This window comes from Rhinoderma darwinii, chromosome 2 (genome assembly GCF_050947455.1).
Source record: "Rhinoderma darwinii isolate aRhiDar2 chromosome 2, aRhiDar2.hap1, whole genome shotgun sequence".
NCBI classification, from domain to species: domain Eukaryota; kingdom Metazoa; phylum Chordata; class Amphibia; order Anura; family Rhinodermatidae; genus Rhinoderma; species Rhinoderma darwinii.
Window position 1 is genome coordinate 314,681,825 of NC_134688.1, and position 17,064 is coordinate 314,698,888.

General features: G+C 42.7%; 1 protein-coding gene across 1 annotated transcript in view; it reads left to right on the plus strand.

The window, feature by feature from the left end:
• Window positions 1-17,064, plus strand: part of ELAPOR1 (endosome-lysosome associated apoptosis and autophagy regulator 1) — a 271,583-nt gene that overhangs the window by 86,768 nt on the left and 167,751 nt on the right. The window contains exons 9-11 of the mRNA XM_075853543.1: window positions 7,042-7,132; window positions 7,215-7,320; window positions 16,050-16,190. Of these exons, the coding sequence (XP_075709658.1) occupies window positions 7,042-7,132; window positions 7,215-7,320; window positions 16,050-16,190 (338 nt within the window). The remainder of the gene's footprint in view (window positions 1-7,041; window positions 7,133-7,214; window positions 7,321-16,049; window positions 16,191-17,064) is intronic.

The window sequence follows — 17,064 nt, forward strand, 5'->3', positions numbered from 1 at the left end:
TTGGGATAACATCTGGAGAACTGCTGATATCTTATTGTACAAACACTAGGTCAATACTTGGGATAACACTGTTTCCCTGTCACTACACACAACGTCTGCAGTGGGGAAAATACAGGCCGGGCTTCAGGCCCCCCTGAGAACAGGTCTACACACACGAGCACATTGTCATACACTTCTACCTCGGGTAGTTGTATGTTCTGCAGTCGCTGGGACGGATAATCTGGCCGGGCTGCACTTTTCACAGGTACCTTTGCTGTTTTACCTATGTCATGCCGTGCGCACATCATGCCGGCTGCTACAAACCTAGTGGTGGCATTATTGTATCCAGGGACAAGCCAATTTACTGATACCTGGCTGCACATACCCTTATTGTCAGGTCTGTTTTCTCTTGCTCTCTCAATTGGCTTACCCGATGATCCAATAAAGTTCCTACTACCAATGGGCCCATAATTGTGGGCGATGCCAAAAGCATACCTAGAGTCAGTGTATGTCGGCCGTCTTACCTTCTGCCAGGTTACAGGCCTCAGCGAGCACCTCCAGCTCCGCTCCTTGAGATGAACAAGAAGGTGAGAGTGGTTTCTGGGTAATTTACCTTGGGGTATTGGTCAGGAGGTTCCACCTTCGTTTCCCAAATAAACCAGGTCCATCTAGAAAGGGTCCGGTGGCCCCTCATAAAAGGGGTACTGTAAAGGATCTGCCAGGCACAGCTTCTGTATCCACACCCATAGGTAATCAGTCTGCACCTGCTTCTATGTCTGTGAGACTGACTCCATCTTCCACCACTCAGGATGGCAGGCTTAGGAGTGGGAGAGCCTATCACAGCCTGGCCAGACGGAGCTAGCTCCCACCCTCTGTCTATTTATACCTGCCTTTCCTATTCCTCCTTGCTTGTGATTCTTCTCTGTTGGTTTCCTGGCCCTGCTGCAGCTTCTTGAACTACTTGTCCCTGCTTCGTATTGACCCTGGCTTACTGACTACTCTTCTGCTCTGCATTTGGTACCTCGTACACTCCCGGTTTGACTCGGCTTGTTCACTACTCTCCTGCTCTGCGTTTGGCACCTCGTACTCTCCTGGTTTGACTCGGCTCGTTTACTTCTCTTGTTGCTCACGGTGTTGCCGTGGGCAACTGCCTCGTTTCCCTTTGTTCTGTGTTTCCTTGTCTGGTTGTCTGTCGTGCACTTACTGAGTGTAGGGACCGTCGCCCAGTTGTACCCCGTCGCCTAGGGCGGGTCGTTGCAAGTAGGCAGGGACTGAGTGGCGGGTATATTAGGGCTCACTTGTCTGTTTCCCTATCCCTGTCATTACAGCTACACAGTGTTTTCCCCCTTCTTTCTCAAGAACAAATAACATAGAATTGTTTCAGACAATACTGACATAGATATATTAGCTTTAAAGCAACATGACTTATCAACCACACAAGATGGAGTCCACGCAAAATCTCATGTTTTAAACATATTCTAATCACTTTCACAATATCTAAAGTTGAAGCCCATGAGAAAGGATGGTGTAAACGACTTAAGTGAAAGCTAGTTGGTAGCAAGAGTGGAAGGGATGAGCTGTCATGGTAGTGGAAAAAACAAATGGTCTCAAACCAAAAGAGGTAATAACATAAATTGATACTGTACAAAGTATACATAACACATGAGTAAGAAAACTGGTAATGATGGTACCGGAGCTGGAAGGCAAAGCCAATCCCGGATCAATTATTGCATTACAAGGATTTGCAGAAGTAGGGGGAGACATAAATGAAATATGCCTAGGCGGTAGGTCAACCGGTTGTCCGACATTCAAGTAACACGTATTGGAAGGTACAATGGATAAAGGGGGTTTTGGGATAAACCAGGGATACAAGTGAATAGACACTGAAAAAACTGTAACCTGAGAACATAAAAAATAGACCTGCAAGGCCTAAGGATATAGCAAGTGACCAAAGTCCCAAATACAACAGGTCGATCAGTCAACATACTCACCAACCCATACAGACAGGGAAGGTGAGAAGTCCAGTACAGCGATAGTTCAACAGCAGAACTAATTTGGGTATCTCCATCTCTAGTGCGATCTGTTTAGTTGGTTTAGGCTTTTTGGCGAAAAGTCCAGGAGTCGATGGCTGGTAGAGTATTAATGGGCGGTAATGGAAGACAAGATAGTATTTCCAACGGGGTTACATCTAGTTTCTCCAAGGCAGTGGTGAGATCATCAGGTGTTCTGATGATTATCTGGCAGCCTCCTTTTTTTTAAATTAATAAATTTATATTTGAATTCGTTTTATTGTATTCTTACCAAAACATGAAACATATACATAAACAATGTAGTTAGGCACACAGGCTCTTCAGAACAAAATGCACAGAATAATGAGCATTACACATAATACAAAATAAACAGTTGCACAGTTTGAATATCCTAGAGTCTTTACCATCGCCCTCAGAAATCTCTCCCTTCCCAGCCCTGTTTATTTCAAATTTTCTCAGGTCTGTTTCCAACCTAGGTCACTTTTAACTTGCCCAGTGAACCTTTCAGGCTTGCAAATGGTACCATTTTGTCAATAGAAAAGCTGTTAGAATTTGCGTGATCTCTTCTATCGTGAGATGTTGTGCAATAAAGATTCTCCATTTTCTAAAAAAAAATTGTTGTTTGTATTTCCACTCTCCTCTCCGTTTCTGCATTTCCCAGAAATAATAATTTCTTCAGTTGACCTAATATATCTTGCATAGATTGTACTGTCGGGCGAAGCCAATGCAATAGTAGAGCACTTTTAGTCTATAGGATGAAACAAAGTTGGTAAATGTTTCCTTGTTTTGGTCCCCCCCCACCCCTGTTCCTTATCCTAGGCCATTTTGTGTTGGACATCTGGGGCAAAAGACTCAGAATCTGCAGATTAGAAGTATTTCTTTCTCCTGCTTCTGTTTTCCTAGTCTTCCATGGCCAGGAGAGGTGTGTTAATATGCTCTCTATGGAGCTGCAAGCTTTGTTGAAGGGCAACGTTGTGAGCAATCAGGGCTCACTTTTGCAGTTTCAGGTATTGAACTCTGGCGCCGATGTTGAGTACGTCAGTCTTACTCTCCAACACCTCTTTTAGGAGTGGAGCAATGGATTCTGTGAGTATTTGCCTAAGTAAGGACCTGGAGATAGGGGCCGCATCTGTATCCTCACCAGCGTGGGAGCAATCAGCTAGACTCTTGGCATCAAAGCTCTCAGCCAGGCCCTGGAGCCTTGTTGCAGAAAGTTCCAATCTTTGAGCTGTTCCCCAGAGAAGCCGCCAATTTCCACCACAGGTATTTGTCCCTCTAGGACTGGCTTTTAAGTTGTTTAGGGTCTCATGATGGTCTTTGGTCTTATCGCTGTTTGGTTTCACCATTGTGACCATTGTAGCTACCCAATGAAGGCTGTCAGACTGGGGGTGAAAGAAGGAGCTCAGAGGTGAGCTAGCTTCCCTGAACATGGCTAGGCTCCTCCCCCTTACTTGACTTTTTCAATTATTACTCTCATAGTTTGTAAGGACGAAAAAAGACCTATGTCCATCCAGTTCAGTCCATTTTTATGCATTGTTGTTCCAGGGGAATGCAAAACCCCTTTGAGGCAAAAGCCAATTTTCCTCATCTTTTGGAAAAAAATCTTATTGACTCCAAAATGGCAATCAGAATGACTCTCTTGATCAACGACCCATCTATAGTAAACATAATTTTCAGTATTATTACACTCAAGGCACCCAGGTCCCTTTTGAACTTTCAGTGGATTCACCATAACTTCTTTTGTCAGTGTTCCATAGTCTCACTGCTCTTATAGTAAATAATCCCCTTCTATTTTGGTGTAGAAATCTTCTTTCCTCTAGACGTGGAGGATGCCACCTTGTTATAGTTACAGTCCCGGATATAAATAGAAAATGACAGAGATCTCTCTGTTTTGACGGTTTTGTTTTTTTACAATCTTTCTGGGGCTGTAGTACACCAATTCCATTTATTACTTTGGTTGCCACCTTTGAAACTGCTCAATCTGTGCTACGTCTTGTTCACTGGTGCCCAAAACTGTACACAATATTCAGATTTATAAAGTGGTAGAACTATGTTCTCGTCATGTGCATATATGTCCCTTTTAATGCAGTCAATGATCTTATTTGCCTGTTGCGGCGGCTGCTTGACACTGGTTGCTACAGTTAAAGGGGTTTTCCCATCACAGACATTTATGACATATCTACAGGATATGTCATAAATGTCAGATAGATGCGGGTCCCACCTCTGGGACCCGCACCTATTTCTAGAACAGTACAAAATTCTAATATGCCTGGGGCATAATAAAACCAAAATTTCCAACTACTATGTGAAGTCAGAAAATAAAGTAAAAATTATTAACTTTACCATGAATGCAAACGACCAAATGTCACAAAACATACAGGGTTAAAATTGGCCAATGTGGTATAGCAATGTATGACAAGTACGAAGTGTAGCTAGAGTATTAGAGTGAATATGTTTGGTGTATGACAGCACGGGTGTAACAGTCAGCGGCTGCAGTACGCTGAACAGACACCCAAGGAAGCCAATATCGATTCAATTGTGATTGCTAGACAAACATTGAGGTATTAAAAGCAAAGAAGCCCCCTCCGACATGTTTCGCTACCAACATAGCGTCCTCAGGGGTATATTGGGGCTTAATTTACCTCAATGTTTGTCTAGCAATTACAATTGAATCGATATTGGCTTCTACGGGTGTAACAGTCAGCGTACTGCAGCCGCTGACTGTTACACCTGTGCTGTCATACGCCAAACGTATTCACTCAAACTCTAGCTACACTTCGTACTTGTCATACATTGCTAGACCACATTGGCCAATTTTAACCCTGTATGTTTTGTGTCGTTTGCATTCATGTTAATTAAAGTTAATAATTTTTACTTTCTTTTCTGACTTCACATAGTAGTTGGAAATTTGGTTCTATTATGCCCCAGGCATATTAGAATTTTATATTGTTTCACATACCCGCCAACTACTAGGGTCTATTTTTTGTTCTATTATTTCTAGAACAGGGCCCCCTAAACCCCGTTCTACTGCTTTGTGTTGTGGCTGAAGCATGTGATTTCTGACCATGAATTACGGAAACAGTAACATTGTAGTGAATGGCAGTTACGGAAGCAGCATAGCTGTTTCTGTAACCACTATTCAGTTCTATGGGACTTTCGGGAACAGCGTAGCTCATCAAGCTATGCTGTTTCCACAATTCATGGTCGGAAATCACACGATTCAGCCACAACACAGAGCAGTAGAACGGGGTTTAGAGGGGCCCCATTCTAGAGATGGGTGCGGATTCCAGAGTTGTGGATATGTCATAAATGTCTCTGGGTAAACCCCTTTAATTTTAAGGTCAGCTAAGATTCTGAAGTCCTTTTCCATGAAAGTTTTACCCAGTATTTTCCCATGTAATATGTAATAGTGACCTGTATTTTCCCTTCCCAAGTGCATAACCTTACATTTATCAGTGTCAAACCTCATTTGCCACTTCTCTGCATAAGGCCGTATTCACTTGAGCGTGTTCGGTCCGTGATATATGGTCCGTAAGTCGACAGTATTTCCCGGACCGAACACACTTCAGGGAGCCGGGCTCCTAGCATCATAGTTATCTATGACGCTAGGAGTACCTGCCTCGCTGTGGGAAAACTGGCCCGTACTGAAAACATGTGCTATGACGCAGCGAGGCAGGGACTCCAAAAGTCATAAATAACTATAACGCTATGAGCCCGGCTCCCTGAAGTGTGTTTGGTCTGGGAAATACTGCCGACATACAGTCCGCATATCACGGACCGAACACGCTTGTGTGAATCTGGCCTAAGCTTCCAATTTCTCCAGATTAATTTAAAAAAATGTCCTCCCTTTGTGTTAATTACCTTAACTAGTTTAGTATCATGTGCAAAAATTTAAATCTTACTGTGCAATCTCTCTACAATGTCATTAATATATTAAACAGGATAGGGCCCAATACTGACCCCTATTGCTCCCCACTAGTGACGGTGACCAAATATACCATTAATAAGTGTCCTAAATTTTCTGTCATGGAGACCGTTACTTTAACATATTCATAAATTGTCCCCCAGTGCCAGTAATGTACTTTTATGTATAAACCTTTCATGCGGCTGAGTATCAAATGCTATGCAAAAAATCATGAAATAACATTTAATGACTCACCCCGGTCCAGTCTAGAGCTTACTTCCTCAAATAAGCTGATTAGATTAGTTTGACAGGGCAGATCCCACAAAAAACAATTCTGATATGGAGTTAAACCTTTTATTCTCATTGAGATACTCCAGAATAGCATCCCTTTAGAAAATCCTCAAACATTTTATCCACAATAGAGGCTAAATTCACAGGCCTATAGTTTCCTGGCTCACTTTTGGACCCATGTTTGAATATTGTCACAACGTTTGCTCTGCGGTTATCCTGTGGAACAGACCCTGTCATTATAGAAACCTTAAATATCAAAAAAGATGGTCTATTACTGTGCTTAATTTCCTTAGAACTTAGAGATCTATTCCGTCTGGACCCGATGATTTGTCTATTTTAATCTTTTAAAGGCAGAATTGTTTTTTTTTTTAATACATATTTTTAATTTTCCTTACATTTACAGCAATCTGTGCTACAGTATCTATTTTTTCCTGTGGGATCAGACGAAATGGCCTAGCCTATGTTGCCTATGCTCATCAGTAAAACTTGTGTGTCCATGACTGTCGCCGACTTACTGGCTGTTCTTCGTTGGACCACTTTTCACATAACCCCCCCCCCCCCCTCCCTGAACACATCTATCCCTCCCTGGATACATTTTACATCATTCGTCCTTCTTATAAAGCATAACTGTTAAAGGGGTATTTCCATCTCTGACATTTATGGCATATCCACAATATTTTGATACATTTATGCATATGATTTATTTATGGATATATTAGCGATAGGGGAAACAAAATGTGTGCTGGTTATGCAAAGACGTGTTTCGTGTTCGTGGAGAACATATATTAATTTAGGTCTGAATGCATTGTAACTTTAATTGATTTGCTTGTTTTACAGGGTGGGAAGTGGCTGGAGATTATATTTACACATCTGCTGGGTCTTCAGATAATGACTATATGATACTCTCAATGAATATTCCTGCCTTTAGGTGAGAACTATAGTCCGCCTACAGTATGTTTAAAACTATGTCATTTCTTTAATTTGCCTTTTCATTCACTTTCTTTCTTTAGCTCCCCACAGCAATTACCTGAAGATCGAGAAAGTAATGAGGTGTCCCGAATTACATTTGTGTTTGATATGAAATGTTCTGTGAATTGCCAGCTTTTCTTCATGAAGGTATGTTACGTATCCTATTAATAATGAATTATTCTAATTTAAAGTGTGTATCGTACTCCGTGTAATTTTTTTTTATAACCTGCGTTTGTATTTTAACTTTTCTATCTGTAAAGCAGTATCACAGAGAGCTAAGAGAATTAAAGGTTTTATCTGGTATTGTTTTGACAGATTCCATATGTTTGAATTCTTCTAAAGAAAAAAAAATTGAAAATGTTTTAACTTCTTAAAGATGATCTGTCCTGTTTTTTAAATTTTTTATTTTAAACCACTTTCCTCCCCTTATTTCCTGTCTCCTCCCGATTCCAGCACTGTAAAATACATTATTTTTTTTTTTGCCCCCTCCCGTGTCTCGCAACGTCCCCTGTTCCGTTTGGTACCTAATATAATCATTTTGAGTAAAGGTACGGAGAAGAGGAGATCTCATCTCTCCTCAGTAGGTGTTTCCCCGTGCATCGCTCTGACGCTGCCCAATCAGAGCGGACAGCGTCACTGCGATGCAGAAAGCCAGCAGTAGATCTTGCAAAATCAGCCTTGGCTAGTATAGGCCTTGGCCTCTTCCCCACTAATGATTTTGATGTACTCAATACCATTCTGGATGTTAACTGATTTGCTAGAATGCTGACTGTTAAGAAGCCTTTCTCATCTACACACAAACCAGAATAATCTAATTTTCAAAGAAGGGATAACTATGAGACTAACATGACATTACTTTGCAATAACTCTTCTAATGATGATAGGGAGATGTTTCATATTAACATGACTAGGGCTTGGCGGGTGAATCTATGACTACTATCAATTCTGTTGGCACCCCTTTTTATTTCAAGTTGCGTTGAAACCATTAAAAGATAATTCTGATTTATTAATTTGAGTGGCTGATAAGGGGGAATGCTTGTGGTTTTGAATAAGCAACTGAACTGAAATCTGCTGAATGACACCAATACCTATCATATATTGTTATTCAATCCGACTAAAGTGCAGACTAGGCTAAAATCACTGCTACAATAAGGTATATTCCTAGGTGTTATTGATAACAAAACAGCAGAGTACCTCTATGCAGATAGTCCAGTTACACCAATTTTTTTACTCTTTACCAAAGTTGCACAAAATCGTATTTCCCGCTCCTCTCAGACCAATCATTATAGCGATTTGTTCCCTAGGCGAACGTTTGGGGGCCTGGTTGGACCACTAGCTCTAGCTATTTGTCTGACAGTTACTGGACTTTATTAAGGATACTAAATATGTTTTGACATCCATGCACAACAAAGAATTGTAAAACCGATTCAGTTGGACCATAATTCATGTGACATCACAGCACTGTATTCCTTCATCCCACATAATCTGGGTATAGAATTCCTGGCATACCATTTTAACACCTACAGGGGCGTAGCTAAAGGCTCATGGGCCCTGATGCAAAGGTTCTTCTTGGGCGCCCCAACTTCTCATGGCCGATGGCTCGCAGCTTTCAGCTGTATCGCAGGGTTTCCTAAGTGATTCAACATTGCAGCACTAGTAGCCAGGGGCGTCACTAAGGACTTAAAACTTCAGGGGGAATAGCCCCAATACATATGTGCCCCCCAAAAAAATGTGTGTATATGTGTATGTGTATATATTTATATATATATGAGACAGTATATCTATAGCAATACGACACGACCCTATATCTATATGACAACGCCCATTACTAAGGCGGGTATTAATGTTAGACATGAAGAGGCTAACACCAACCCCCACTATTACCCTGGTACCCACCGCCACCAGGTGTAACGGGAAGAGCCGGGTACGATCCAGAACCCGACCATCTGTAGTGGCGGAGGGGCACTGGGGTGGCCGCAGGCTGGTATTGGGCTTGGAAAGCCAAAAAACAGTGGCCCTTCCCACCCTGGTAATACTAGCCTGCTGCTGCTGTGTTGTATCTGGCTGGTTATAAAAATGGGGGAACCCCGCATCGTAATGTCCAATTATTTATAAAAAAAATTACGTGGGGTCCCCCCCATTTTTCTTAAACAGCTAGAAACAACACAGCAGCAGCCTAGCATTACCAGGGTGGGAAGGGCCACTGTTTTTTGCCTTTCCCAGCCTAATAATACCAGCCTGCAGCTGCCCCAGTACCCGACGATCACTACAGATGGTCGGGTACTAGATCGTACCCGGCTCTTCCTGGCACCCCTGGTGGCGGTCGGTTCCGGGGTAATAATGGTTGTTAGTGTTAGCCTTTTCACCGGCTAACAGATTATCACAGATTATGTCAATTTCAACTTTAAAATAAGTGGCCAGGTCTTCAACGCTGATATCTGTGATAGGCGTCTGTACTTTAGAACTAAGCATGAATTTGTAATGGGGGCTATCTATGGACATTTTCTCCACAGATGTACAGCGGACCTCGAGCACCGCTGAAGAAAGTGAGATTGAGGCGTGTGTCAAGCTTGTTGCCCTCTATGTCGGCAGGCTCGGAGTGTTAGGAGGGTTAATTCATCCCAGGCATTTTTAAGAGTTTCATTGTCCCCTGTCCTAATCTGGCTGCCAAATATTACAATGATGACTACAGACTGTCTATGAGTTTCTAAAAGTTAATGGCATAGATATTTCTGTAGCTCTGATGGGTAGGCATGTCCTGAGGAGGCAGAGAATTTTTTATAGTTAAGGGGAGAAGTTTGTGGTCAGAGCTGGAGAGGACAGTTAATGAACTCAGAAACTGAGCAGAGCTGCGTAAAACTCACGACATGTCCTATATTTGCCCGTTTTTCGCGCCTCACGCACCCATTGAAGTCAATGGGTGCGTGAAAACTGCGCACGGCACACGGACGCACTTCCGTGTACCGCGCATGATGCGCGCTACTGTAGTTAAAACTATGAATGAAAACAGAAAAGCACCACATGCTTTTCTGTTTACAAACATAAAAACAGAGTGTCATAATGATGCCGGCTGCGCGAAAATCACACAGCCAAGCATGATATGCTGATGACACACAGAGCTTTTACGCGTGCAAAATGTGGCATTATTTGCGCGCGCAAAACGCACATGCTCGTGTGAATCCGGCCTAAGGGTGTGGACCTCAATAGGAGGAGAATGTAAGTGAATAAACCAGCAGAATAACCTGTAAATTGCAGTGTGGGGAAAGTATGTTACTCCTCCTTCTCTGTTCTCAGGTCTGGGGGCATGAGAGAAGTATAGACCATCATAAGATAGAGCAGCAGGGGAAGCAGTGTCAGACGTTGAAGCTTATTTTCTGTAAGAGCCAGGATGTTGAGTGAGTTACCAAGGAATAAGTAAAAAATAAAGGTGACTTTGGAACTCTTGGTTAGTGTGTAAAAGAGGGCACAGTTAAGAGACTGGAGAAAATCTACAATGAATGCTATTAAGATTTGCAGGGTTTCTCTGTTTGGCAGGTAAGAGGTTGTACTACCACCATCACAATAATGGGGATTTAGCAAGAAGTAACCCCATAGGGAGGGCTCTCTCGTCTGGTGGAACTCAAACTGGAAAGCTCAAGAGCAGTCTTCTCGGAGAACCAAAAATTCAACCTATAACGGTTGATAAATACCTAGTGCGAATTCCAAGCTGCACAGCCAATCTGATCCAGTTGGATCAGACATTATTCAGCCCAAGAGGTGGACACTGCTCTAGTAGAGTAAGCTCTAGAAAAATTAGGTGGATCAGTGTTCTAACAACATAAGCAAAACTGATGGCCTCTACACTTTGGGTAGGATTGGTGGATTTTAAGCCTTTGTTTCTTTGAGGAAACAAAAAGTTCTCAACCTTCCTGATCTCTTACTCCAAGCTTAATACACTCCTCAACATTGAAATTGCAACACCAAGCAGCAGAAGTTTTGGAATTGTTCTGAAATCACAGGATCTATAGATATGTTAATGATATGCAAATGATAAAAAAAATGTTAACAAAATAGTCCAAACATCTTGATTTATGCAGTATAGAGTATGAGCCCAACACACAGAAATACACACACTTACAGGCCTTGGCATGCTATCAGTGAGGTTATTAATGTTTATATGAGAAATGTTATGCCACCCTAAATGCACTAGGGGACACAAATCATAAAGATTGGCTGCTGGCAGCTCCCATTGTAATTGCCGACCAGTGACGTCTCAGATGAGTTCGATGGGAGACGGCGCAGGCCATGGTAGCATATTTAGGCCAGGCAGGCTGCTCACAGTAGCACGACCCACATGCGGCCTGGCATTGTCCTGTTGAAAATTGGCTTCTGGGACACTATGAAGAAATGACCGTTCACTGAAATAAGTACTAGAGGGGCTCGGCTGCTGTACATTATGCCACCCTACACCATAATCCTGGGAGTAGGACCGGTGTGATCTTCTCTTGTGAAGGCCTGTTGGTGACGTTGCCCATGTGGTCTCCAAACCAATCTCCGGCTATCATTGCGTCCGAGTCAAAAGCGGGACTCATTGCTAAAGAGGTTAAACCTCCATTCCAGCCTCCATTGGGGCTTTGCTGTGCACCATGATAATCTTTGAGAGTAGGGCCGAGGCGAAAATTCAAATGGCACCCCCCAGATTTTGATTGACATCCCCCTGGCTGTTCTACATCACTAACGGTCTCCTTCAATTCTTGTGGATGCGCCGTTGCCTTGTACTTGCATGCGCGGTGTAGCCAGGCAGAGTACACCTCACTGCACAGTGCGTGCCCAAGTACTACAAGGCAATGGCGGATCTGAGAAAGTTGGAGCAGGCTGCTCGTGATGTATAACAGCCAGGGGGATGTCAATCAAACATGGAAAGGTGGATTTGGAGGCAGGACTATGTGACTCTTCAGGATAGCGGCACCGCCCCATGATCCTTTAATGAGTAATTAGCATATATTGTGCAACATTTTAAAAGTTGATTTTATAGATTTTGCTGCATCTGAAAAAAAACATACAAGGGAATGTTTGGAAATATTGTCAGGTCATATATTACCACATGGTGGTGGTTCAAGGTGTTAAAACTACCAGACAGGTTCCCATTAAATATACAATGAATTGAAAACAACTCCATCTTCCCTGCAATTTTGTTATTATAAATATATCCTATATAATTACAGCATCAGAACCAAGCACTGACATATACGGCTACAGAACCAAGCTCAATAAATATATACAGCACCAGAACCAAGCTCAGTGTATATATATATATATATATATATATATAAATATACAGTACCAGAACAAAGCTCAGTACATATATACAGCCCCAGACCCAAGTGCAGTACATATATACAGCACCAGAACAAGATCAGTACATATATACAGCCCCAGAATCAAGCTCAGTACATATATACAACACCAGAACAAATACAGCTCAATTTAGAGCAATCCCTGCCGTATAGGTTTGTATGGTGTAAAACTACAGCTCCCAGCATGGCCCGAACAAAGGTAAGGATATGCTGGGAGATGCTGTTTCACAAAAAATGAATCATACCACCCATCATCTCGCTGCAGATCATACAGTGACTACAGTACTGATTAAAGGCAGAATAAACATTCACATTAAGTGACTCACTGGTGACGTCTCAGATTCTAGTTATTTTCTTGTCCCTCCGGTCCAGACCTCTATGATGGATTTCTCCCGGCCACGACCCATTTCTGCAGTTTTCCGCTCAGATGTCTTCAGCTTTTCACTTTTAAAACATTTCTGCACCTATAAACGAAGTTAAAATTCTCAACACCTCTAAATATAATAAGGCGCCATACACTGCACTACTAACTATAATAGTGCCATACACTGTGTCCCTGATTATAATAGTACCATACACTGTGTCTGTAGATAGTATCTCACATATAGCTCCCCCTTTATATAGTGTCCCACATATATCCCACCCCTGTAGACAGTGCCCTACTTATAGACCCCCTGTAGCTAGTGCCCCACAGGTAACCCACCCATGTACAGTGAAGGGAATAAGTATTTGATCCCTTGCTGATTTTGTAAGTTTGCCCACTGTCAAAGTCATGAACAGTCTGGAATTTTTAGGCTAGGTTAATTTTACCAGTGAGAGATAGATTATATAAAAAATAAAATCACATAGTCAAAATTATATATATTTATTTGCATTGTGCACAGAGAAATAAGTATTTGATCCCCTACCAACCATTAAGAGTTCAGCCTCCTCCAGACCAGTTACACGCTCCAAATCAACTTGGTGCCTGCATTAAAGACAGCTGTCTTAAATGGTCACCTGTATAAAAGACTCCTGTCCACAGACTCAATTAATCAGTTAATCAGTCTGACTCTAACCTCTACAACATGGGCAAGACCAAAGAGCTTTCTAAGGATGTCAGGGACAAGATCATAGACCTGCACAAGGCTGGAATGGGCTACAAAACCATAAGTAAGACGCTGGGTGAGAAGGAGACAACTGTTGGTGCAATAGTAAGAAAATGGAAGACATACAAAATGACTGTCAATCGACATCAATCTGGGGCTCCATGCAAAATCTCACCTCGTGGGGTATCCTTGATCCTGAGGAAGGTGAGAGCTCAGCCGAAAACTACACGGGGGGAACTTGTTAATGATCTCAAGGCAGCTGGGACCACAGTCACCAAGAAAACCATTGGTAACACATTACGCCGTAATGGATTAAAATCCTGCAGTGCCTGCAAGGTCCCCCTGCTCAAGAAGGCACATGTACAGGCCCGTCTGAAGTTTGCAAATGAACATCTGGATGATTCTGAGAGTGATTGGGAGAAGGTGTTGTGGTCAGATGAGACTAAAATTCAGCTCTTTGGCATTAACTCAACTCGCCGTGTTTGGAGGAAGAGAAATGCTGCCTATGACCCAAAGAACACCGTCCCCACTGTCAAGCAAGGAGGTGGAAACATTATGTTTTGGGGGTGTTCCTCTGCTAAGGGCACAGGACTACTTCACCGCATAAATGGGAGAATGGATGGAGCCATGTACCCTCAAATCCTGAGTGACAACCTCCTTCCCTCCACCAGGACATTAAAAATGGCTCGTGGCTGGGTCTTCCAGCATGACAATGACCCGAAACATACAGCCAAGGCAACAAAGGAGTGGCTCAAAAAGAAGCACATTAAGGTCATGGAGTGGCCTAGCCAGTCTCCAGACCTTAATCCCATCGAAAACTTATGGAGGGAGCTGAAGATCCGAGTTGCCAAGCGACAGCCTCGAAATCTTAATGATTTACAGATGATCTGCAAAGAGGAGTGGGCCAAAATTCCATCTAACATGTGTGCAAACCTCATCATCAACTACAAAAAACGTCTGACTGCTGTGCTTGCCAACAAGGCTTTTGCCACCAAGTATTAAGTCTTGTTTGCCAAAGGGATCAAATACTTATTTCTCTGTGCACAATGCAAATAAATATATATAATTTTGACTATGTGATTTTCTGTTGTTTTTTTTAAATATAATCTATCTCTCACTGGTAAAATTAACCTAGCCTAAAAATTCTAGACTGTTCATGTCTTTGACAGTGAGCAAACTTACAAAATCAGCAAGGGATCAAATACTTATTTCCTTCACTGTATATAGTGTCTCACATATATCCCAGCCCTATAGATAGTGCCCTACAAATAGCTCCCCCTATAGATAGTGCTGTTCATATAGCCCACCCCTGTATACGGTGTCCCACATTTAGCTCCCCCTGTAGATAGTGCCCCACATCCCCACATATAGAACCCCCTGTATATAGGGGCCCACATCCCCACATATAGACCCCCCTTGTATATAGTGCCCCACATATAGACCCCCTGTAGATAATGGGCCACATATAGACCCCCCTGTATATAGTGGCCCATAACCCCACATGTAGATGACCCCCCCTGTAGATAGAGCCCCCACAGTAGATAACGCCACTCACAGTTTTAGTAGAAAAAAAAAAGAAATGACATACTCACCCTGATCTTGTTCCCGCGATGTCCGGTGGCAATGCAGATCTGCTCTCTTCTGAGCGGCGACACACGCGTCGAGTCGTTCAAAGGCGCTGATTGGCAGGGCAGAATGACTTGCCCCGTCAAACAGCGCCTTTCAAGCACGGAAGCAGTGTGATGACGACATTGCGCCGCTAGCGTAGTTGAAAGGTGCTGGTTAGCGGGGCAAGTCATTTTGCCTCACCAATCAGCATCATTGTAAGGCTCTGAATGGTTGGGCACAGAACATGCCCAGCTATCCAGCGCTAATGCATGTACTTGAACCTGCGTGCTATAGACGTAGGTACAATTACTGCAAGAGGGGGTGGCTGTCACTAGCACCAGGGCCCCCTCCGGTGATTTCGACGCCCCCGGGCATTAGAGGGCCTGTCTCGCCCGGCCCATACATGTTAGAGGCTCGGTGGCGCGGGCCCCGTAGTAGCGTCACTACTGTTGTAGCAGCCATAACAATTGCTAGCGCCGCCACCGGGCATATGGTGGCGTGTCAGCTAGCGGCACGGGCCTCCTCAAGCTGCTACGGCTGCTACAGCGGTAGTTACTCTACTGGTTCCAATGTAGAGGATGAGTTGTTAGTGTGGATAACTATGTTTATGTTCTTCTGTTCCTAACCGCAATGCAAGAAGATATGTGCACAAGACTTGTTTTGCAAGGAAGGTTAATGATATGCAACCACTGACAATATGACTGCCGTCCCATGAATGAAGGGGTCGCAGCCATGACTTTGATATAGGAAAACCTCTTTAATATAAATTGTGCTTTTATATATTCATCACAAGATCTACAGCTTTATTATTATTATTTATTATTTTTGTATATGTCTTCTTCAGGCTATAAATTTGGAAACAAGCTCACTAATAGAAAGTTGGAATGGCACTAGGGATAAGCAGTCATATTCACAGAATTTGAAGAGAAATGCAAACACTACCTTTACTTGGGCATTCCAAAGAACAAGTTTTCGAACAGAAGGGGTAAGTAAGCAGTCTATTTTAGTCTAGCCAATGTTTTACTAAAGCTGTATTCCCAGCTTAGACATTTTATGGCATATTCACGGGATCCGCACCTATATGGGGTTCAGGAGTCACCCGACCACAGTACCGCCTGGTGAGGCAGCGACCACATCCAGACGGAAAATGAATCTTTATGAAAAATACTTTTTTTTAAAAAAATTTCACCCAGTGTCAATAAGAGGCTCAGAGCAAGACCACTTTTTTTTTTTTTTATAAAGCTATGTATTTCTACTATTTTTATTAGAATGCTCAGTCCACCAAGTTCATGACTCTCTCATGTATTATGTTCTCGATCTCTGCTATGTTTAAACATTGTAAGTTTAGGAAAAATTATAAAGATCTTCCAATAAGTAATGGGAAAGGAAAAGAAGGAGCAGTGTGTCTTTCTATTATCAAAATAATAAACTTTATTGAATAATCAAATATAGAAAAAAGGCTAAAATGTCTAATGTAGGGACAATAAATCTTCATGCAGAAGACCCCTGATTTTGCACTTATTTGGGACAACAATTAGCCCTTCTGAACAATTAGTATCCAATTGTGCTGACAGTTAATTTCTTGCTGTCAGTATAGGCTGCTAAACGTGTTAATTGCAAGCTTGCTTGGTATACATAAATGGCTCAGAGCTGCTATCGTGTACATAAGCGATAAATACTGTGCTGCTGCCAGACGCTTCCACCGCTAGAAGTAGAAGCGGAGGAGGCGGAGGAGAGCAGGGTAGCTGAGCCGTATGATCCGCTCTGGTCTGCAAATCAAGCGGTGAGTGCTGTGCTCCTGCTGCTCGCTTCCACCACTAGACTGTGAAGCAGAGGAAGCAGAAGAGAGCAGGGTAGCT